A 26,488-nucleotide genomic window follows, 5' to 3' on the forward strand; every position below is an offset into this window, starting at 1 on the left:
CAATGACGGCCGTTTGTCGTAGTATGATGAGGCTGACGGTACGACCGCAGTATAGCAGGCATATGACCCATAGGTCTAGTTCAGCCTTCGTTATCGGTTTGTCTCTCTCTCATACACACACATACTTCACAGACACACCACACACAGAACTAGTTTGAGCACAGGAAAGAATGGGAAACGAGACATTTTCCCGGGTTTTCAACAGAAACTGGACCCCTGTCAAAAGGCAGGTATAGTTCAAGGCATGGCCCATGCATGGGTCCCTAGAGCAATCCCAATGACCCTATCCGATGATTGAAGGTACACTTCCTACAGGTAGAGTACATCATAGGTCTTCTGCGATATTCTGATTGATATAAATTTTACATAATATTAAGTTAGACCAATAGTTGTTTTTGCTTTATTTTAAAAGAAGCAATAGATAGAATTTCATAATCCTATCATTTTATTATAACCTTTATTTATTATTTATTTATTGTTATAATCAATTACAATTTCTATTATCCAGATAGGGACAGTTGTAGTGGTCTTGGACGGCACAGCAGTGACATGGCAACTCTAGTGGAGTATAGCATTCAAAATACCATGTAATGGTGTCCTCTATTGAAGGAATATAATAGCACAGTATAAATTCTTTCACTTATCACAACAATCAGCTATGAATTTTGATTATTTTTTTCTTGAAGTGACTTATGTGTGTCTTGCTGAAATAGCAGTGGATTCGTACGCGTATAAAATATGCTACATGTCTTAGTAACGAATATATAAAGCTTGGAGAATGGAATTTCAGTTATGGAAGTCCGGAAGACTTTGATCACAGTCAGTTACATCAAATACCACTCGTTCTTTTTGACTGATATGTACTTGTATATACGGAGAATATAAATGCTTTCAAATTTTTTATGTTTCAAACCTTCTTCTTAACGTTGGTACTAATCTGCATGTTGCACTTCTCACACCCCTTTACATAAACACTACTAATTAAGGAATTTTCCTTTGTGATGTATGTATGTGTATCCAACACACATGGAGAAAAATTGCATGCCTGGAACTCACCATTTCTTGCATTGCCTATGATGAATTTCACCTCTATTTGCTTACCTGAAACGAAAGAAATAATTTGTTTTTTAAAAAAATAACTTTGGTAGTGCTAAGTACTTATTTTCAAACAACTCAGTGATGTGGGTTAGAAATTGAGTCCGTGAACAAATAACCAGTCAATACCTAACGAATACAATTCTAAATTACACAGTTAATTAAATTATAACGTTTTATTTTTTTTTTCTGTGTGTAAACAATTTTCCAATACTACTATTTCTACCATCATGAATTTTTCACATATTACATGACTCGACTGGAAAACATTCACTCAATGCTTCAGTAATTACCAAACGGCTTGAACATGTTTGTTCATGAATACTTTATAATATTTAACGCTTTTAAATACTGAAAAAAAAAATCTATTGGACTGAATCATTGAGAGTTAATTGCCTTATCCATCATCACAATTGAGAAAAAACAAAACGTCATTCATTAGATTACACCGTGTGAGCATTGCTTGTGACAATAAGGCATAAATGGTTTTGCGCTTCAGCATCATATACAGAGTTTGCAATCCCCGTTCTCTTTCAGAACTACAATATGTCTAACCATTAATCACCTGCTTCATAGGGAATTGACTACCAGTATGTTAGCCATTCTTTTCTCCTTCCTGCTATATGTCCCAATGAATATATACAGTATGTATATTCCTAGGTTTTGATAGAGTAGCGAATTTTGATATGTGAAATCCTTTATAGTATCAAAGCGACAAGTGAGTTGAAGACATTTCATTGGTTCTCTTATTGTTAATTCCTTGTATTGGTGTATGAATGCAATATAGTGATTACAATGGTTTATGACAAAAGTGGTTCCAAAGAGGATCATACTAATCTTAAGTACAAAAATATATACGCTGACAACATTGCTGTCACAATATAATATTATCTTTCAATAATTTTGTAAAGAATATTCCGAATGGAATACTTTCCACAACGCATCTTTCGTATCAAAATATTTCAAGCCTAGAAATCAAAGAATATCATATTGAATTAATTGAACAACCAATCAAAGAATGAGGCCAGGAAGAAAGAGTGAGGTGAAAATCACTAGAACGATTTTCGTTTAACAGTTCTTGTATGGTCTGGTGGTTAGTGTACTGAATTCCCACGAGCAGAGGCGGGTTCGAACCCTATTCAACTGAACGAACTCTTTTTTTTATTTGTTTGATTTTGTAATTTGGGAAAAAATATTGGAAAACAGTAGAAAACTTCAAATTAAACGCATGTGAGATATCGTCAAATGCTAATATCAAACAAATAGTGTCAAAGTAATGGCTTTGAAACATTCTTATATAAGAAGAGGTATATGTAAGTAACGTTGTTATTTTTCCGGATGAGAAAGAACAAGAAGCTTTGTCTTTTTAAACTGTCCCTATAGTTACTTCATTTCCTTTATTAAGAAGGATCCAAATATTCCAGTTTTTTCTCTAGATACAAACGAACGCGACTAGATAACAGTGAACAAGAATATGTGTATGGTATGTAGCAATTCTGCGAACTTTAGAAGTAATTTGAAGAAGTACCTTGCTTCAGCCTTGACTGAAATGAATCAGACGGTAAATATAACTTTATACGTCTCACAATATTGTTTTGTTAGAATGCATCTTTTTGTATCAGATTAAAACAGTTCTCTATGAAATTACCTTCGTAAGCTTTTCTTTTTCTCATGCATTGTGCAATGTATGCATCAAAATAGTAGGAATTAATCCCGTCAAATAACTTAAATTTTGCAATAATTCAGAATGCAGAACGCAGAACTCACACATATTATAGCTAATCAAATTGATAAAACGGAACAAGTAAATGTAATTTATACAGATCTCTCCAAGACATTCGACGTAATTAATCATGATATACTTCTCAGCAAATTTGTAACATTCAATTTTTCACAAAATTTTCAAACAACTTATAGAGTCCTATCTTTGCCAACGCAAACATCGCGTTCGATGCAAGAATATTTTAACTAAGGAATATGTCGTAGACTCTGGTATGTCTCAGGGATCGAACTTAGGACCTCTATTATTTATACTATTTGTTGACGATTTACCACCTGTAATAAGATCCTCCCAAATCTATTGTTTGCTGATCGCAATATCTCCACGAAACTAGACGCTATTTCTTTGCAAAGTGACATTAATACTATTTTACAAGGGTGTGAATCAAACAAGTTGCTGCAAAATATTACAAAATGCAAAGTAGTATCCTACACCAGGAAAATGAAGTACGTACGCAATGTGTATACTATTAATCAAACGCCAATTGAAAGAGTGGACTAACGAAGCTCTTCGAAACGAATATTCATCACAATCACTTGAAAGCAGGAGAACTCATTTCATTTTATCTTTTGCAATAGACTCAGAATATTTATCATCAGTAATCAAAATTCATGTCTCCCACAGAGCAACGAGAAACCATAATGGCATATTCCATCTCTTAGCGCAAAGAATTAATGTATTGGATGTATCGCCAATCAAAAAATGTGTTTATTGTATAATAAGATGTTGCAAGGGCACCCAGATATAGATATTATTAGTTATAAACAAAAGGAGGTGGGCGGATAAGGGCCATTTTTCGCCCATCAGACAACGGAAAAATGAAGTGTCCGATTCCGACAAGTTTGCAATGTATTTTTATACTAGAAGATATGTTACATATGTAAAGATAATAGATACGTGATAAAGAAAATAGTAAGTCATAGAAATGAGTGCCCAAAAAGAGTTCGTATCAGCGTTTTGCGACCTTTTGGTACTGTTTGCTGTCTTTGATGGAGGCTTATAGGAAGAAGGAGTCGATGAACCAAAATAAATCTGACTCTTCATAATATAACTCTGTGTAACCTTTGATATGAGTACTAATTGATTTTGGTTCAGTGTGTCCTTCTACCTATCAGAGAACAAAATGTATTGCGCGAGAGTATAGAGCGATGACTACCGTTTATACGCTGTAATGTACGAGTTCAAATGGAGACTCAATCTCTGATGTTATTTACCGATTGTGATTGAAAATACATGCTCAGTATGTCAATAAAATATATAAAAAAATGTATTGTTTGCGCGGATGTGTGTGTAGGGCAGAAAAATAGAGACAGCATGTTATGGAGTATTGAGAAAGCGTGTCATTTCTAAAAGTGGTATGAGTAAAAGTGCGAGCAGGAAAACCAGTCGCAGAATGGCATGAAATTCTGCAATATATATATATATATATATATATATATATATATATATACAAGAATCATACAGACCACGCGATGAGAATTCATTGATACACTATATTGCAATACTGAGGGAAAGATGAAAAACAACGACCAACAATAGCTACCAGATGCATCCGATCCAAGCTACTGCCGTCGACACTACCTGTAAGAGTCCTAAAAAAGAGTTAGCAATACCTCGTTGTCGCAACTCTAATAGCTGTTGTATAATATGTAAGCATAAGAAATACTTAGTGGCTGTACCAAAAGCAGATCCAGCGCAGGCCTTTACAGAAACGGGAATCTATATTTCGTCGGGAAAACGCTGCTGTTAAACGCATCTTACGGAGTCCGTATTCCGTGAGGAGGCTCTGCAAGCTGTACGCCCTGTAAGTGAGAAGACAACAATGTCTGCAAAAGATATTGAAAGCCTGATAAACGATATCAGAAAGGTAGCACAGAAGAAAGATATCGATTTCGACTCACCGGGACGACTTTCCGACTCCGGTTATTATACTCTCATGGATATATCAAGGTCTGATTTTAATTGTATTTATGACCTAGTAAAGTCCAAAATGCGTTCCTCAACACAGAGATCCTCTCGTACTTGTTTGGCAGTGTTACTTGTAAAGCTTCGAACGGGTCTCTCGAATGGTGTTCTGTCCACATTATTCAATGTCAGAAAACGAAGAATATCATCATCTGTGCACTCTGCAGAACTTTGATGCAGAACTTTGTTCCACTATATCTTGGAACGGAACACATCACCAGAACACAGGTTATTGAAAACCATACGAGGCCTTTAGCGCGACGATTATTCATTCCCGACGACGACAATGATACTGTAATACCTGTTGCTGATGGCACGTACATTTATATCCAGAAGAGTTCCCACTATTTCTTTCAGCGACGATCATTCTCGTTATACAAAGGAAGACCTTTGGTGAAGCCTATGATGTTGGTCACGATGACAGGTTACATTTTGGATGTCTCTGGACCTTACTTCGCGGCTTCAAAGAACAATGACGCTAACATACTCACTCATATCTTTTAAAAAAAGATGCACACAATATCAGAGAGTGGCTGCAGCCAAAGGATGTTCTGATTGTTGATAGAGGCTTCCGTGATTGTTTGGCACTTCTGAAAGAAATGGGTTTCGTACCTGAAATGCGTAGATTACTCAATAAGCAGCCACAGTTTACAACAGCGGATGCTAACGAGCCGCTTCTTGTGACGAAAGTTCGATGGGTTGTCGAAGCCGTTAATGGACAGTTGAAAAGCTGGCGCACATTTGATAAAGTGGTACCCAATACGCAGATACCTTATATTGGTGACTATGTGCGAATTATATGTGCTCTTCTCAATGCTTTCTATCCTACAAGGATTCACAACACCAAAGATGATGAAATAATCACTCAGTGGATGCTGGCTTTAGTTAAAAAACCTAATTACTTAAAACAGATGGTCGACCAACAAGGCTGGGCGCGAAAAAAGGCAATTTGGGCTAAGTTAACCGAGACAGATCTTCAAGATTTTCCACGGCTAACTTGGGATGAGGTACGGCAATCAACTCTTGCCATATATCAACTTAAACAAAGCCAATCTTACACTCACGAGCACTTAAGTGACGAAGGTATGTACTCTCTGTACATACATCATGACGGTGCTTCTGTTCTCCGAGTTCAGTTACGATCACGTCACATAAGATCCAAAACCTGTAATATTTGGATCAAAACAGAGCAAAGCAACATCGCACACATACAGTGGTACTGTCAATGTAAAGTAGGCGCACGGGTCGTCGGATGTTGCTTCCGTACTATGGTTTCTGGCTTACTGGCGCCACAATTCCACCGCAGTTAAGAAACCAAGTCTAGAATCATCTACTCATACACTACAAGATGCCGCCGCTGCAGGATGGTCCAGTGGCGATTCGGATGACGACAGCAAGCATGATACCTAATCTGCAAATTAGCTACAAGTGTCTCCAGCTGTCTGATTATTATCTATGCTTGATTATTTCCCATGTAATATATTGATCTCATAGTCGTAGTAGACTTCATTCTTCTTATTCTTGCTGTTAGTGTTCTATTTACTATTATTTTCTCGGATTCCAACTCATGACAGTAGTGTTTACGTTCTTTCATTAGCACACGACTTACGTCTTTGTTTATTTTTTTTACCTCTCACTTATAGCGCTTTCCGTCAAAATATATTTGTTTTCTTATTTTTATGAGGTATACTATTGAAAACCATGCATTTCACATCTCGGGCCTGATGGGCGAAAAATGGCCCTTATCAGCCCACCTCCTTTTCATTCTATGTAAATTTGCTGTATCCTGTATATCGTTAGGTATTTGAACGTATGAAACATGTATTTTGCTATCACATTAATTTATTATATATACAGATGGTGATCAGAAAAATGGAAACACCTGTAGTTGGCAACACGTCAGATGTATGGGTTGGCAGTGGTGTCGTGGCGCCCGCAGCGCCGGACCGCTGGTGGTGGTGTGTTAAGTCGGTCTCCATCCTACGTCAGGCGCAGTGGAACAGCAGTGTCCAGTGGCTGCAGCAGACGGAGGTAGTGTAAAATGGGAGACCTCTCAGACTTTCAAAGAGGACAAATTGTTAGTGCGCGGTTATATGGAATGAGTGTGTGACTATTGTGTTAGGTGTCGCGTGGGACAGTGTCGAAGGTGATGACGGCCTACACAACACACGGGAAAACCACATCGGGGAAGCGGAACAGTGAGTGGAAGAAAATCATGAGTGACAGGTCACGCCGGGTATTAAAGCGCATTGTCACGCAGAACCGTCATGCCACTGCGGAGCAAGTGACGGCGGAACTCAATCAGCACCTCCCCCACCCTGTTTCGACAATCACAGTCCACCGCGAATTACATGACATGAACTTACGGGGTCGTGTTGAACGGGCCAAACCGCTCATCAGGGACCATAACGCTTTCGCACGCCGCAAATGGTGCTGCGATCATGCAACTTGGACCGTTGAGGACTGGAAACGTGTGATATGGTCGGATGAGTCATTCTTCACCCTATTCCCAATCACGGGCCGTGTTTGTGTGGAGAACGCCCAAAGAAGCTTATGATCTGCAGTGTCTCCGCCCAACTGTGAAACATGACGGCGGCTCGGTGATGCTGTGGGCCACCATATCATGGTTTTCATTGGGTTCTGTGGTCACACTTAGCGGACGAATCACTGCCAACGATTATGTCGCAATTTTAGGAGACCACTTGCATCCTATGGTCCGGATGTTGTTCCCGGACAATGACGCCATTTTCCAGGATGATAATGCACCCATCACACAGCTGGCGTTGTTGCAGCGTGGTTTGAGGAACATTGGGATGAAGTTCAACACCTCTCCTGGCCCGCCTAATCCCCACATCTCAACATAATTGAACATCTGTGGTCCGTCTTGAAAACACGACTCCGGCGACGATTTCCACCTCCATCCTCTCTCACAGAACTGGCCGATGCCCTGCACGAGGAATGGTGTAAAATTCCACTTGCTACCATTCACGACCTCTATGCCTCCATCTCACGTCGCATCAAGGCTGTTCTGAAGGCGAAAGGTGGCCCGACACCATATTAATCTGGTAAGTTGCAATTTCGTTCAGGTGTTTCCATTTTTCTGATCACCATCTGTGTATATATATATTAAAGTGTATTACCATACAATTACTATCGTATTATTATATTATTATATATGTATATTAAAGTGTGTTACCACACAATGAAGGAAAACTCTAATTAGACATTTGCCTGTTCTTTTTTCGAAATAAATAAACAATATATTTTTGTTCGTCATCACGGAATCATTTGACATACTGCCACTTGAAAATAAGGAAATGCAAACCGAGTTGTCAGCATTGTGATGTCGTCTTCAGAGAAAAAAAAATGAAATGAAATCTTTAAGTTTTACGTCCCACGGTTATGCCGATGAGGCTAAAGGAGACGGTGATGATGAGTAATGAATGAAATGGTGGAATGAAGAAAGTGGGAGGAAACGGGAGAACCCCGAGAAAACCCACGCACACGGTGTTTGTCCACCACAAAGTTCACCTAATGTCTTCAGAGAGCCTCTATGGACTGTATAATGTCAAAATTTCTTAGAGATCGCTAAAGCACATCTGAATTTATCTCAAAATTTTACCATTCTGTAGATCCACTTTCCTCGAATCTCTATTGTGTTATAAGTTTACTATTTATGCCCACTAACAGCTACAGCTTTGAAATATGTTACACCTTCGAAGGAGCTATCTAAATATGTTTCCACATTATGGAAAATCCATTTTACACTTGGGAAACATTTATGTTTAGTGCAATTTCTTTCTGCCTCCTCTCCCAAAAAAGTTTTTTTTAAAAATTTTTTGTAAAGGAAATAACAATGAATTAATTACCGCTAGATTTTTCTTTTGAATGCATTTTGTAGGAGTAATATGTTCTAAAAGACTTTTATAGTTAGTTTTTTATTCAAATTACATGGTGCTAGTTTAATTTCCTCTTATTATGAAAAAAAAAAAAAGAGTCAAACTTGTTAATATGGTATCAACATCACGTCTAGACTCAAAACCAATCATACAAGGTTTGGGTTGAAAACACATTTGGCGCTCGACACATTACTTCTAAATAATTAATTTCACCAATGTTACAGTGAAAATTATGATAAAACATTGTATTACCATCGGGTTTACATGTCTGCACAAAATTTTAGACTTGCAGTTAGGATGGAAGTTCATGAAATTCAAGTTGCAAAAACTTAGTTCTGACAAACACAAAAAGTAAACTAATAAGAGTATTGTAATAAGTGCATCAGAAGCGAATGATTTCAAGTAGAAAAACAAAACAAAACAAAATCGCCTGTGGACAAACGTGGAATATGTAAAGCAAAAAAAAAAAAAAAAAAAAAAATCAAACTGAGAACACAAAATTTTTGGTAAATCTGGTACGGTGAAACATTTATTTATTTTGTTAAATAAAAAACCATTCATTGGTTACTTTAATGGAGTTTCCTTTTCAGCACAGAGGCTGAAGACAAAAATCAAGAAAAAGTAAAATGAATGGAAATCATAAGATTGCCTTTACTAAGCTCCAAAAGTCCCGCATCCTATTATGAGAGTTTAATACAGAGCTGGTATTGATCACATGTTAGCGTTCTTGTACAATCGGGAGATCACGGGTTCGAATCTTGTTGCAGAAAATGCTAACTCAAATTTTCTCATCTCTCACTAACAGTGCTGATTCTCGAAAAAAGTCAGACCAGTATTTTTTGTATCGCTTCAAACTAAAGGAAGAAAATTAGCCTAATTCCTATATTAGTACAATAGACAAGTTTCTTTCCATAGTTGTAGCGATAAAATTTTAATTTTTACGTTGTGTCTTCCCTCAAGAGCAATCCGACAAATGCTAGGATGGTACTTTGAATATACAACCCTTACCTAACTCCTTTCCATTATTTTTTTCCATGTTCTATTGCTCTCTGAAGCCGCTCCCCGAGTTTTCTTAATAAATAAATATCGCGTTAAGTTCAATAATAATCTTAAACTTTTAACACAACATGGTGCAGAACAATAAGTGTATTTGTTAACAACAAAAATATACACGAGGAAAAGTCTGACCCTAAAAAACGAACCCAAAAAAAATGGTGAATCTACAATTATCTAACTGGAAGTTACCCCAACAAAGAGTAATGCAGGTGCCTGAGTCATGGTATTTGTCCTTTTGCAGGTGTAAGGAGCAAAGAAGAAAGCACAATAAACTAGCAAAACCTTTTTTCTTCCTTCTTATCATAAAAAGATGGTGATGAGTCACCTGGACAGAAATACCTAACAAAACAAGTAAGCATGTATCACTATGCGTTAAAAAAAATTTTAAAAAAGACGAAAAAGGACGGCAATTTTACAAAGCTCTGTTGGACCTTGAAGTCATAAATTACTTCTTCTTCCCCTTCCTCTCTGTCTTCAACAACCTACTTATTATCTCATCAAACGATGCAAAAAGGATAAAAAAGCAAATACAAAAGAATAAGGAATACACCACACTAATCACGACTTGCTCAACCTACATTAGTTCCATTTGCGCCTTCTAATACAGACAGAACGGTATCTATGATATTCCATGAATTTTTGTGGACAACCTTAAACTTCACCTAATCAAAATCGTACTCTGAAGCTATACACTTCGTACAAACATAACAGTACAGTCATGCTGTTACATTAAAAAAAAAAAAAAAAAAAAAAAAAAAAAAAAAAGCATTCTAGTGTTCCAAGTGTTTTCCATGAACATTTTCACATAACAGTCTAAAAATTTGGTAATTGAAGCAAAGAGACAGCCAAGGGTAGGGATAAGAATGTTTCCAGGCATGGGAACACACGACAGTTCATGGAGAGAGATTGAAATACCCTAAACAAGTTAAGATACCGGAATACTCTTTGCTGAATACGGACATTTACAGAGCTACTACAAGAATGCCATTCCAAGAAACGTCCGCGTTGCATAAATTCGTGCTGTTCAAGGTCTATTTCAGTGGGGCAATACAGAAAACCCTTTTAAACATACAAGAGGTCATATATACCGAGCGAAGTAGCTCAAGTGGTAGAGTGTTGGCTTGGCATTCGAGAGGTCGTGGGTTCGACTTCCGCTGTCGACCATCCTGACTGGGGTTTTCTTCAGTCCTACCAGGCAAATGACGGGATGGTACCTACTAAACAGGCCCTCGCCGATACCTTCCCAAGTCCTTTTCATTGTTACTATTGTTGTTAGGTATCCAGTATATCCACCAGCTGTATCTGGTGATTGTTAAATAAATAAAAAATAAAATAAAATATATATGAGGAAGGCAGAACATAGCATGTCACTTTCTGGCTATTTTCTGACTTTTCGCTCCGGTAGTTGGACAAACAGACCTACTTCGTTGGAAAAAGTAAATAATGGCTTAATTTAAAATTTCCTGTTTATTAGAATATATAATAAATTGAATTAAATTTAATTCATAAAGTTGAAATTTGCTTGCCTGTACAAATGTACGTACATACGTATGTTTTGTTGCAATTTTGACGTTTATGTCCCACGATTAAGCCCTGTAGGTTAGAGAAGACGAATGATCCATTAAAGTAAATGATTATGTAGGGAACTGATGGAAGGAGACTGTGGAATGAAACGGAATTACCCTAGAAAACAGGACGAACACAATTGTTCTCATACTTATGAACAGCATACGAGTTTAGACGTCTTTACGATAACAATATTACTCCAAACACTAAAAATTTATTTTGAACCAGAAGTCAATCTCCTCTTCACTTATTACTAAACCAGATTCTATCTGGAATTGCTTATTTTGCAGAACTGTTATAATAATAATAATAATAATAATAATAATAATAATAATAATAATAATAATAATAATAATAACGCAAACTCTCGACCATTGAACACGGATGTTTCACGATTGCACAATGCCTTGCATATTTTAACATGGGCATACTGGAAATATATATTGGACCGAATCCAGTGTATGATTCAAGTTATTTCACGAATACACCGCGTGAAGCGGGAATGAATGGTAAAATCTCAAATGAGAACCGCACTTTTACTTGCAATAGGTATGGTTTGTCTGAAACACTTGGGCGTACAAGTGACTGGTACTGTAATGAAGCAATATTGTGAAGACGACTTTTGAGCAAAACCAACGTTTGTACACATTGTTCTAAAACTGCATTGTTCGACAAATTGGTTTCGCATTTCAGTTGATTCATTTTTGCACAAATCATTGCCTGCAATCAAAATGGAAGGTACCATTTAACAAGAATTTTATCTACTTTTTTCCATTACCGACATCTATCTCTTATAAAAACACATTTCAGATAATTCTGTTGTGTAGATACAATTCGCAAAAACTAAGGTTCTCATTTGCAATTTCACCGTTCCTTCCCGTCCTGCTTCACCCACTTACGAAGGACATTGAAACGATGATTTTCTAGGAATTATACTTCCTCCTTTGCATTATGGCACTTTTACTCTAATCATCTCCTCTGTTGCAACAGTTTCGAGCCATGGAATGATAAATACCCTCTGTGATTTCCTATAGTAATTTTATTCTGTTCATCCGTTATTATCTTCAACCGTTTTCATATTAGTGGTACTGGACGTTTATCTGATACAGGAACATATCTTGGCGGCCATTTTGAATACTGTGGCCGATATGAAAAATCTTTTGCCATATCGCCTTTTAGTTTTTAAAGATCTATCAAACGAGGTGTCACTCGTCCCATATTTCCATTTAAAATTTTAAAGTTGGGCTCCGGGCCCTCTTGAAGAGCGGCCCTGGGGGGTACCACGACACCACCATTCGGTATGCCCCATGGTATTTCCTATCTGAGTTTTTGTTCAGTTCATTTATGTTCAATCGTTTACGAGATATTTCTGTGGAAAGATTAAAATAAGCCACCCTGTATACAGAGTGAGTTCGCCAATACTCGACCGCTGAAAAAAAGTCTTACTTCTGAACACATAAAACGTGATGATTTCATAATATTTGACAGAAGTTAATTATTTGCTTCATTTAGGTTATTTTGTACCGTACTGTGTGTTAACTGTTCACTTTTAAAATTTTGCAGTGATATAACAATATGTTTTACGAAAACTTAACAAAATTCCCATTTGTCGACCACCGTCGTTCAGTAGTCGACTAGTCATTCATGCTATTAGTCGACTGCGCTCAATTCTATCGTTTCTATCGCGTAGAAGTAATTGATTGCCCTAGATGATGTCTGGAAATTGTATTATTCCTGAGTTTTGAACTTGACAAAACGATGATATAGATTTTATTTATTTTTCTTAAAGGTTTTCCCCTTAATGATTATAAATTAAACTATCAGGCTATTAGGGTTTGATACATAGCTACTTTATTTGGAATAATGGATTTGAATATTAAATGGTTCTTCCACGTAAAACAAGATTTATCTCCTGCGTTATATGCACACATTATGTTATCACTTATTGCGGCTTTACAAATTCTAAACAAAGTACGAGTCACTAATAATTTTAAAAATCCTGTGTTTACGTTTTCCCCGTGTGAAATAGATTTCTCTCCAGTGTTAGGTTTTCTTCTGTGTTACTTGAGCACATCTTCTCATATATGATAAGGTTTCTCTCCCGTGTTAGCTTACAACGACTCACCAAGGGTAGTCGTTAACCTGGTTCGATCGATGATATAGGAATCTCGAGTGGTAGTAATAGTTTGCATTTAAAAATATCTTTAATAATTATACATATTATTATTCTCACCTTTTCTATCAAAATTATAAAGTCGACAAACGGTATCAAATGGTTTATTAGTTGATACACTTTTATGTATTTTCATTCAAATTGTCATGCACACATACAAGATGATTAGGTATCCATAAACAACTTCGTAGCAACTAACTACATAACACTCTCTATATCTCTTACAGATATTAAAAACATTCTTCTTTTTTTATTATTAAATTAACATTCTATTAAGTATAGTGCACATGTATGAGCACTTTCTGCCCAAGGTACAGGTAATTATTAAACTATCCAAAGTATTTCGTTATAGGCTTACCTTATGAGTTACTTTTGCACATTGAGTTATCTTTTCATGTAATAACAGTAAATTCCTGATTGTTCAAATAATTTATATGGTACAATCCGCACACAGGAACAGCTTATCTGCTAGATGTTCCCATATATAGCCAGATAAATCGGTGTATCGAAAATGGAACTACAGTATTTTTAACATTCATCGCAACTCACTGGTTTAACCCCACATTCCAAAGCAAAATCGTTAATTATCACTCCACATCCTGTGCATAGGGCTCCATCGCCATAGTCAATTATATCATCTTCAATATCATGTTCTTCTACAAAAGCAGTGACCGTCTTCTTCGATCTTTTCTTTGGATTTTCCAACTTGTTGCTCTTTTTTTGCCGTTCTTTTATCTTTTTTGTTTCTTTTTCTCCTCTAGTTTCTTCTGTTTTTCTTGTTTTGCAGTCGGTACTCGGCGATATTCTTCTGAGCTAATTGCAAACGGTATCTTATCTACTTTCCTTTGACTGGACTCTTGGGCCAGAACAGTTGCTTTTTAAAAGTTGGTGTTATATTTATTGGTCTGATAAATTTAGGTGTTGTTGCGATATTCTTCTGACTTGATTCACTTGGTCCAGCAATAGCATCACTTTCAATGTCCTTTGTTTCTTGCTGTGCTTCTGGTATAAAACCAGAGCTTCAGTAGGATGTTCTTTTGAAGAATAAGTACGTTGCTGAAAATCCTTTATAGGTTCAGTTTCGTTCACTGTTGATGTGTTACCTTTCTTCTCATTTGATGGCACAAATTCTGGAATAGAAGTGTCCTTTCTCAGAATAATTAAAGGTATCTCTGATTCTGTTGTTGGAGCAGACATAACTGATTCTTTGTTTGGCACAATACTGACTCCTCAGGTTTCGTTGGTAAAATAGGTGCTATATTCACTCTGTTTTCAGTTGTTGCACTTGGATTGGCTTCAGCAGCCAATGACTGGACAAGTAAAGGTAGCTTGAGACAAGTATTCATTGTTATAATCAATCACAGGGATTTCACAAACTACAACTTCGTCATCTACTGGTAAATTGGCACTTTTATCATGTTTTTAGTGTTTCGTACATCGGCTCTTCTGCTGAAAGTTTCAAAACTTCAAGGATTGTGTTGAAGTCAACCGCAGCCCTTTGAAGTTCATCTTTCTACACAGTAATAACTATTCTTGCAGTAAGATCTTTTTCACTAACGTTTAGCTGAATTGAAGTACTCTTTGTTTTTGCACATACTCTTGATGCATTTTGTGTAGTTAACGGCATCCGGATTGAAAGGATACAGTCTATATTTGCGAAATACATTATTTATTGTTGATGGTGTTGCTGCTGTTGCTAGGACTTCTGCAATAAGTGGTGCAAACTGAATTCTTGTAACGGCAGATATATTTATTACGTTCCGTTAGATAGCGAATTTCCAATTTGTTCTTAACGCCTTAAAGACGGATATATCGCATGGTTGCAAGATAGGCGTTGCATGAGGGTACAGGGCATACAATATGATCTCGCTGTTGTCACAAAATTTGCTTACTTCATAAGTTTTGTGACCATCGATGAAAAGCACTACAGGCTTAGGTACATCGTGATCGAATAACCATTTATTCAAACCATTGGCGACCCACTCAAAAATGTCTCGCTAATCATCCAGCAAGATTCGGATCGTCCTACCACAATCGACGAGGGAATATTGAACACAGTATCTCTGAGTACTCGCAACTTGTATGGATAAACAATCATTGAAGCATCTATTTCTCCCAAAGCACTAAATGTTCCTTAAAAGTAGGCGTTTCCTTTTCCTTATCTTGAACCTCAAATATTCTTCCAGCCTTTCGGTCCCAAAATTTTTCCGGATGAGGGGCACAATTGAAAAGATTGTTCGTATTGGTGAGGTAAGTCTTAAGATCATGGCACGCGTGCTAGCCATTAGATCAGCTAGGAGGGCTTCTTGTTCTTGTGTAAAAAACTTGGTTTCGCATTGAAATAGAAGATTTAAAAAAAAAAAAAAAAAAAAAAAAAAAAAAAAAAAAAAAACTTTTAACTTAATGTTACTGAACAAATTTCAGTCAGCAAAAAGCGAAATAGAGTATGAAACAGTGTGGCCTACAGGTGGAAAGAAATATTCATCAGTAACACAAGATTCTCATTACACGCTGTCGTAAAGTGCGCACTTGAGTAATAATTCTACAGATACGTCGAAATTTATTGGTCGAAGACGACCAGCTACCCAAGAGAGACTGAAACAATGAGTGTCATTGGTAGTATACGATGCAAACTTTATCATGAATCACTTTTAACTCCAAAAGACCATCAGATATATTTTATATAGACAATAGTAAGGAAAAATGGTCGACTATTAAATGGCAGTCGACTAGTGGCGAACTCACCCTATATATATATCACTATTCTAATCAATCCACGATAGGTAACTACAACCGACGCCTAGTTTTTCTTTATTCTTCTCCAAATTTTCACCTAAAACTGACAGCTTGCGTTTGCTTTCTTATCATGCATGGGTGAAAGGTCGCCTGTACAACGATACTACGTAGGCTATTTACATATATATATATCAAGCCAAGGTTCCATCATGTCTTCCTAATGGTAGTTTGGTAGACTATAGTCACCTAAGGAATGTCTGTCTGATAAATAACTCGTGTATCATTTTCCTGATACCTAACGTAAACAGATATAACAACAAAGAACGAAGATAACTTAAAAAAAAACTTACAATTTCTCACGCTAGCAACTTGTTTGTCATAATAATAGTAACTCATATAGAAACAAAAGAACTACAGGAAACATTATCTAAATTGTTTTGTTTCGTATAAATGACCTTAACCATGAGCCTTATACGTAGGAAATATAAAATGATGAGTGACAGGGTAAAAAACCTCAATCAATGCTAGAAGACTGCATTTTACCATATTTGCTAATGATTTTTTTTTAAAGCATAAATTCAACAACTGAATTAGATGAACTATCAAATCACACTGTTCTCATTGATTAACCCTTACGGACCCAGGACATTTTTAGTGTTTTCCTACATTTTCAGTTGTTGACTTATTGCTCAAAAATTATTTACCTGATTGATATGGTTAAGACCTTGTTTTTTTAGCAGACAGATATGGCTATTTTTGGTTTAAGTTACATTGCAGTGTTACCAACGAGTACGAAATTATTGAGGGAAATATAGATGTGAAAATTTATTTCCTAACCGAATTTCAAGGTTTTTTGTAGCTGGCACCACTGTTGCCACATGGGTCCAAGACACCTAAAACAATTCTTTGGTGTGTTGACAAGGTACAGTGAAAACCTGAAGTCGCTGGCTGCTATACAAAGAGAGAAAGAAAAAAATCTCTGTCATCATACAAATGAAATTTTGACACTTTACACTTCAGAAGCAAAAAGCAAGATATGCAGGGTTGTCAGCTTCCCTAATTATCCTACTGAAACTCTTTATGGTGCGCTGAGGGAAAAGTGGGATATTTTCTGTAATTTTCACCTAAAATCGAGAATTAAAAATTTTTGTGCCTGGTGGAAACACCGCTACCAGACAGATGTAAACTATCTGAAAATAAACTTTGATATTCCTCTAATATATATTACAAGTATCGTGACGATAACTAATAAAGTAAGCATGTCAGTTAAAAATATCTCATTCCATTTTTTAAAAAATACAACTATCTTTCCTCTTAGAGAATAAGGTCTACCGTAAGCCTCAAGTGTACTTCCTCTAATTATCCAAGTGAAACTTTAAATGCTGCATTGTGCAGGTCAGAGAGGAGGCTTTCAGACACTGGTACATTTGTTCCAATGTAGCCAACACGAGGGAAATGAAGCTAACAAGAGGGAAAAAGGGATATTTTCCGAATTTTCCCTAAAATAGGGAATTAAAATTTCCGTAGCTAGAAACATTGAAAGCACACAGGCAAAGACTATCTTAAAATAAATTTTCATACACCACTAATATATCCTACAAGTATCATATCGATATCTAAGATCTAAGAAATGAAGCTTGTAGTAAAAAGAAAAATAGATTATGGTAAACAGAAAAGTTTAAAAAAAATAAAAAAAAACAAGGTTTAGATCCTAAATTTGAATTTTTAGTGCACTCCCTAATTACCCAATTGTAACAATCTATACTTCATTTTTTTTCAGTAAGGACTGATGTTCGACTGGCGTAAGTTGATTTGCGTTTGTACACCTTGTCTCAAAAAGGTTGAGCGCGTTCTTTATTGGTGTTTTGAGGCAAAAATTTTCTAAGTCCAGCTTCGGGCATCTTCGGGAAAAAGTAAGCCAGGTTCGAACCTCCAAGCCAGCCTTTGCAATCGGGAAAAAGTTTGCAGATGTGTTTTTCTTCTTTTAAATATAATAAGACTTGTTACCAAGTGTTTAAAAAAGCAACATTGATTGAAATACTTAATGATACAATATTTCGAAACCTTTTTTTTTTTTTTAATGTTAGCAAATGCTTGTTAGTCATTTAGCTTTCCATACGTAATGGAACATTTAAATACGTTAAGGAATCTTTCCATATGTAAAAGAATGCTCAAAGTTAAGAAATAGAACATAATTATCGCCTGAGTACTAAAATAAAAGTCAAAGTAGAACAGAAACAGCGTTTGTAATGGATATGAATGTCATAATTATCTTGAGATCGGTTATACATCGGTAGAAGGTTGTGTTAGCTCATTGGTAAGCTGTCGGATTTCAAGTCATTTGGTTGAGGGTTCGAATCCCGTCTAGGCTAATCCTTTTTTTAAAATTATATTTTCCGCAATGCATGAAAAATTATATAAAATAATTACATTAGAATACATAAGTTGTGTATATATAACATAATCATTGCAGAACATAGTAATTATTATGTTTAAAATATAACATCTGAGAATTTTCACAGTAGGTCGGTATTATATATGAGGATGTAAATACAAGTTAGGAAAATCATTTAATAGCAATAAATAAATCATGTAGTGTATTTATTTGCACCTATTTGTCATACAGATGTAACTTCTCAATATTCTCATTACAGCATGTCATTTACATTCGTGAAATACAATATATTCCTACGGATATAGAAAGTGTATAAACAGAGTATCCAAAGTCGTATCCTGCTTCAAGACACATAACTTTTCCCGATCCCCTTAACGTCACGGGAAGAAACACAAATTCTCTTTAGAACGGAATGTCGTTGCTTAGAGTCTCATTCGAATACGTTGAATATGCTTTTGTATATTCATCTCTCTCTCTCTCTCTCTCTCTCTCTTTCGCTTTGTTTATGTGTGTGTGTGTGTGTGTGTGTGTGTGTTGCGGAATATCCCAAGTTGAATACAACATTTGCCAAGTATATGAGCATCATTGTCATCGAATACCAGAAATTGAGAATCGTGTTTCTTCAGATTGGGTTTGCGTGTTCATGTTAGCTCACTGGTAGAGTACGGACTTGCCAATAAAGAGGTCTTGAGTTCAAAGCCTACAGCTAATTATCATTCTTTTGTTGGTAGGATTGCACAGAAATCGGATACAAGGAGTGGTTTACTTCTAGAAATATTTTCAGAAGCGTTTAGGTAGCCCTGAAAAGGGCTGTTTTCGGGAGTTAAGGCGGGGACATTAAAATTGTGTCCAAGACCCTTCTGAATTTATTACACGCTCCATTCTTCTGGGCATGGAATCTATTACATGGGTTACAAATCTATCTCCTTCCCCTACCTCCAGCCATGCTTCGGAAACAAGATGCCACAGGTCATCCTGAGTTCTTGGTGGATCTGCCTCAGGCCAACTTTCCCTTAGAGTACGCTTCACTTCTGCCCACATATTTTCCATGAGATTGAGGTCTGCTCCACGAGCGACCAGTCGATTAAATCAATCTCAGGGTGCCCTGCGAACCATTCCTGAATCACACGGGAAGTATGTATTGGCTACTGGTATTGCTGGAACTGAATTACACCATCAGGCTGAAATACTCGTACAGATAGCACCATGATATTACTGATAATGTCTAAGTACTGAGCATTGTCCAGATGTCCTTCAATTCTATGAAGCTGTCCTGCTCCGCGACTGGAAATCCAACCCCAACATAAAATAGATACATGGCCACTGCGATTGCAAGCAGCCACACATCCATGGTCATATCGGGTGCCTCTCGGACGATACACGAAACGGCGTCCCTCCTTTGATGTTGTGAATATGGATTCATCTGAGAAAACTACGTTTTCCCAATTGAGACCCACATTCGCCTGTGCAAAAGCGAGACGGTAAATTTTGTGGTCGCCTGAGAGTTTTTCCTTCACGGCAGCAACACGGCCTCGTAACCCAGCATGACGAAGCCTTCGCAGAGCTGTATGCTTACTACCAGGAAAGAGAGAAACTTCCCTTAGCTGTCTAGACGTCCTTAGTGGGTCTAACCGGGCTTCGTTTACTAATCTCGCATCTTGGGCTTCGGTTGACACATGCGGACGACCAGGAGATCGTAAATTATCAGTCTGACCTGTAGCACCATATTTCCGAATCCATCGCCTTCCTGTAGAGGCCGGGACACCTACTCGCCTGCTAGCTGCAGTTGCAGAATAACCTTCCAACTCCCATAAAGTAATTACTGCTGTACGTCTATCCATGAGCTCCTTCGTGGCTAAGTGGTTAGCGTCCGCGCCTTTGACGTGGGAGGTCCGGGTTTGATTCCCGGCGGGAGCTCATGTGGTTGGGATTCCACGTTAATCAGTAGGTCCACGTCTCATATAGCCTCGCTGCTGAAAGGGACGCTAAACTAAAATCAACTCAACTCAACGTCTATCCATAGTTACCAATGTTCTGAGCTGTGAGAAGGAAGCAATAGGTAAAAGCTAGTACCTGACGTGTGATTGGTTACTTGCACGACACGCCTATTGTGGGGAACAGCGTTGCCAGATCTAGCATAATGATGCTAGATCTAGCATAATTTGCATGTCTCTAGCATCTAGCATCTTGCTTTTAGCATCCTGCCCAAATCTAGCACAATTTCAGCAAGTTTATCAAAAAGCCGTAAAACCTGGAGATGAGAAAGAAGTTGGTCGTGGGAAGAAAAAGAACGGCAGAAATGTATCCTCTTCCATTGATTCATACAGTCGGTAAACCATACAGGCAGTCTTATTTTTCGAAGTAAGTTCGAAACGTCTTTGGGCTTTTTTGTGGCTCCACCCAGGGTTTTCTAATCATTTAACTCCGACGCATGGGCGGAGCTATGGGGGCCATTCTCCCCCCAACTTTTTGACAACTTCACCATCTTTATTTCTGACTTCATGATCATATTTATTCCTGAAATGACAGCTCCGAGACCGACCAAAAATCTGCCCCCCCCCCCAGCAGACGATTCCCAACTCCGCTTATGCTGCGAAGTAATTTTCTTTCAAAATATTTAAACAAAAGCTTTGCATTCATTTATACGACATATACGCCATTGAATCTGGCAACGACTGCATTAATTTAGTTGAGTTAAAATTTTGGTGCGTGAAGTATTGAGTTCTATCCATGCATTCTTGCTCTCTGTGTATTTTAAGTTACGTTATCGTATCTCAACTTCGTTTTTTTAAACTCCTGAATTAGTAATTATGAGGATCTAGCATAATTTGACCGAATCTAGCATAAGTTCGATCAGGTTTTGGAATAATTCCAAACTGTGAGTCTAGCAACGCTGGTGGGGAACGACTTGGTCAACGACTCGCGAAAGAAATCTGAAAATGGTGCGCCGTAATAATAATATTAAAAACAGTTTTTATAAAGGAATATTAATACATACGAAAAGCTGTTTAAAGAATGAATTGTTATACTGACTTTACACGTATAAAAACATATACCATATACCAAACAGATTGAGCGATATGATGATAGCTGTTTTGAGACAAACACTTTCGAACTCCAACTTCGGGTATCTTCGGAAAACAGTAAACTAAAGCTGCTGGTTCGAACCTCCAAAGCCAACCTTAGTAATCGGGAAACGATGTACAGATATGTTTTTCCTTCTGTTAAATATAATAAGACATGTTGAAATGGTATTAAGTGTAGAAAAAAGTAACATTGAAATACTTAATGATACAATATTTCGAGACTATGTATTCACACTTCATGACGAACATTATCAAACCATTTTCAACTGATAAGCGATTTCTTATCTTTGTTTTAATGTTTACCATAAAAAAAACACACTTTCGCACAAGTACGATATAGCAAATGGAATTATTACTTTTAAAGCAGCAATCCCCAGACCAGGATATTCTTCTCTCCTCATCAGGCAGAACTTGTCCAAGTCTTCGTTACAAAAAACCAGTTGCAAAGACTTGTCGCATGATCATTCTATTATTTGGTCAAGAAGTTGTGGGCTTAGATCGAATACGTTAATGGCCTCTTCAATGAAGGAGTTTAACATCCATCTTGAACCAGCACCTTCGTCGTTGGGAATATAGATATTACAGTTACTTTATCCACTGTCAGTGCCGGGCGCCGAAAATAGGGGCCACACATTTCGGAGGAAGTGTGTTACTCATGTTAGGAAAGTACATGTGCACATGTGTAAAATAGAAGGAAAAACGTAATAAAATGTGCTCAAAATTAAGGAAAGGTAGGGTTTATTTTGAAAATGTTATTGAGCTTCGTGGCAACCATGGTGGCGCTTCGTAGCTAGTCTGTCGACGTCACTCATATATACGGTGACATCGTACTATACTCTCGCCCCGGGCACTGATTTTCCATGGCACTGTTCACTATAAACAAAAAAATGGATTCTACTATTATAGAAATAGGTATGTTAAAAATCTCACACAAGCTTATTATAAAACAAATTATAAAAGGGTCGCTGGCAAGAGCGTGTGATAAAAGGGGATCGTGATAGGAATTAGATTGAGAACCACTGGTCTAGAGTAATTTTAACCACATTTCTTATAGTTTCAAAAAGATTGCTGTCGGGTTACCTATGGTGAATGGGAGGGGGATACATATAAAAGATTGCTAGAAAATGATCGATATTAGATTCATAGTTTTCGGGGTCGCTTAGATAAATAGTGAGACTTTCAATTTCGCTTAACTCCGATTAAGCTCTCATTAGTAGGGATGGGCACGAACGACTTTTCTTTGAAACTCGACTCGACTCGAAACAGACATCTTTGAGGTCTACTCTTGGACTCGGCGCGAAAAATATCTTCCAACTCGACTCGGATTAGAGTCAAGTCGAACCAAAACGAGCCAAATCCTGTGTGTAGTCCTACCTAGACAATACATAGACAATAATTATTCTATCATCAATTATACTACTATTACTACAAATAATAATAATAATAATAATAATAATAATAATTATTATTATTATTATTATTATTATTATTATTATTATTATTATTATTATTATTATTACAACACCGTGTACAAACATGAACAATAGATGGTTAGTAAAGGAATACTAAAAGCTAGTTGACTGCCGACGTCGGTAGTCATGAACTCTACAAGGCAAAGACATCGTTTATTACTCTAAGCTGTAAGCGTCGGTGAACTACAGATGGTCAACTATTGACCTCTCGCCAGAAATTGGTGGCCCCGCAGCGACGATCCGTGGTGGCCCAAGTTCCATTTTGAAAACTTTACCACCAGCAGCAGAGACGCGATGAAACGCCAACGAACCACAAAATTACTCTCCCAAAATATGTCAAAATGCCTATATGTGTGATTTGTTTATATTTAGGTGAATCAAAAAAACACAAAAAAAAATACCCGGGGTGGACGCAATTTATCAATATTACGATTACTAGGCACGTGTTCTCCTGACTTCCCCACGGAAACGATCATAAAAAGCTTGGTTGTTGAAGGATAAATCATTGACGTCTTAATTTAGGCAATCAGACAAACCCCTACATCTCGAGTTCTAGAAGGTGATACCGTGAACCGTTTCAGATTTATTGCTTCCTGGTGGAGTACTATCCATGAGCAAAATTTGAGCATAATAGCCGACATGCATCTTCGGTGCCTCTTATCTTTAGTACAATTTTAACCAGAGATGGTGTGGGTCAATGAAAATTTGATCCACGACCCACCATGACCCACTATCACCCACCACTCAAATGCCCCATTGGCCCACTCTGACCCATCAACTATCGTGATCCACTCTGACCCACCACCAACTATGAACCACTCTGAACCATTGCGACCAACTCCGACCCACCAAAACCCATCGACATCAACTCTGACCGATGGCCCACGTTCTCCTCTCCATTGACTAAAGAGGTTACACTTGTAATAAAACAAGACTGTGAAATTTCACTTATCGGAGTTTGAATTTCTACCGTCAATGGCTCAAGCACCTCTCTGTTACAATACTGGTGGGTCTGACCTTTACGATATATAATGGCAAAGTGTTTCTCATCTTCCAAATTAAAATGAATTTAAATTTATCATATATATTTATTTATTTGTTGCCTTACAGACACATTTCAGTAGAAAATAGGGTGAAATTTGAAAGTTTCAAATCAAGGAAAAGTAGAGAGAGAGAGAGAGAGAGAGAGAGAGAAACTAATTTTCTATATAATTAAGCATGCCGTACTAATTGAAAATGCCCATGTAATTAAGTTTAGAATACAAATTTTATGGCCATTTTTCTCTAACTTTATGGCTTGATTGCCTTATGCTCGGAACGCTCCATACATTAAACACCAGCTTCAGCAATTATAAATAGAAAGCAGTGGGTATAAAATTCAAAAAGAACTTTAGTTTGCATTACTCAATTTGTTTCTCAACTAATATCAATCGTTTTCGATTAATTTTACAAATCAACCCACTACCAATTTCCAATATATAGAAAATGCACCCCCGTCCCCCCGCTCATAAAATATAATTTTAAAAAATGCCAGGACATATTTTCTTTATTTTTAATAAAGTTATATGTTGAATTTTAGCTCTCAATTGAACGGCTTGTAAGGTACTAAATTTTTCGCAAAAATTCGGACTTCTACTCTCCCTAAGGATATGTATTATAATGAAAGTGACACGCGTATGGTAACTTCCCAGTTGGGAATGGAGCCTGATTATATACCAAACGTCAATTCATTTGACTTTGCAGTTTAACCGTGATGATTACGCAGACATAGTTACTTTCAATTTTTTATGATACATATCCTTATTTCATATGTTACAGATGATTCAAAAATATTTTTTCAAGCAGTTAGCTCCTCTAGAATCTCACAGGCTGCATCCCAAAATCCAACTCCTACTATCCTATGACAATCCAAAAGTGACTGAACTTTTTTTATTAGGAACAAATAACAAAAGAAAAATGGAGATCTTGAAAGTAAAATGTAGAAAAGCTCGGTGCCCCCAATAACTACATATTTCTCCACCCCTTCATCCCGAACTTAAAAATAAAACTTAATTCGAATATGGTTAATTAGTGAATTTATTACAGTTAAATTCCACTCACTACATGCTACAGCTACAACTATGTAACAAAATATAACAACTGTGAAAAATGTTCTGAATTACTATTAGATTTCTTACGCTATTATTAAACATATTAGAATAGTAAAAGAGGATTGTTCGTGAAATAGTATATTTGCTCTTGATTTATAACTTTTTCATACGGAAAAATTTAAAATATTATTCAAGTTTTAAACTTTGCACTCTGCAAATATGTTGCCCTCTAGGCAATGGGACTAATGTGAAATGTGGACTAATGTGAACTAATGGGAAATGCTGCACTGTTAGCGGCGCTGAAAACTTACGATTCGATTCTAATATCGAATGATTTCGATATCTTTATGTCGCTACGTAACCACCCTGGGTGCTAATGGAAGCTTAATTGGACTTGAATTGAAAGTAGAACTATTCACCTAAGCGACCACGAAACTATAGATTCGATACTAATATCGACCCGTTTCTAGCATTTTTGATATGTATCCCGACAGTACTCTTTTTCCAGACTGTAAGAAATATAGTTAAAATTGCTCTAGATATATCAGAATTATGTTGAAATACACAAATAAATCCACTTTTATATTCTGTATAAAAAGAGTGAGCGAGCGAGCGAGCGAGCGAGAGAGGGCGACTCAAGGCATCACCACCTCCACATTGCAAAAGCATATATCAGGAATTGAATTGAAAATCTATGTAAAGACTTTCTGCTGTGGCATGCTTCATAAGGACAATTCCAGTCTGCTCACGTGACCTTTGGGGTTCATGAATTTTTTTTGCGAGCGTTCCGACTTTGGATTCTCTGTTTATACCTTCTGTTTATGCATCGAATAACTTTTCAAGAACATAAATGACATTCTGTATTATGAATGTTGAGAATTACCCTCTATATGACAAATAGCTGCAAATAAATACACTACATGATTTATTTATTGCTATTGAACGAGTTTCTTAACTTGTATTTACATCCTCATATATAATACCGACCTACTGTGAAAATTATCTCAGATGTTATATTTTAAACATAATAATTACTATGTTCTGCAATGATTATGTTATATATACACAACTTATGTATTCTAATGTAATTATTTTATATAATTTTTCATGCATTGCGGAAAATATAATTTTAAAAAAAGGATTAGCCTAGACGGGCTTCGAACCCTCAACCTTAT

At 36.8% G+C, this 26,488-nt stretch overlaps 1 protein-coding gene across 2 annotated transcripts in view; it reads right to left on the reverse strand.

Moving 5' to 3' along the window:
• Positions 1 to 475: 475 nt before the first annotated feature.
• The window catches only part of LOC145690502 (uncharacterized), a 194,293-nt gene continuing 168,280 nt past the window's right edge, over positions 476 to 26,488 (reverse strand). Inside the window, exon 3 of one of the 2 annotated variants that reach the window (XM_081765447.1) lies at positions 476 to 1,101. In XM_081765447.1, the coding sequence (XP_081621573.1) occupies positions 908 to 1,101 (194 nt within the window). In that variant the 3' untranslated portion in view covers positions 476 to 907. The remainder of the gene's footprint in view (positions 1,102 to 26,488) is intronic. The other variant, XM_081765449.1, reaches the window with a different exon arrangement.

This window comes from Thermobia domestica, chromosome 7 (assembly GCF_964235325.1).
Source record: "Thermobia domestica chromosome 7, izTheDome1.hap1.1, whole genome shotgun sequence".
Lineage (NCBI taxonomy): Eukaryota > Metazoa > Arthropoda > Insecta > Zygentoma > Lepismatidae > Thermobia > Thermobia domestica.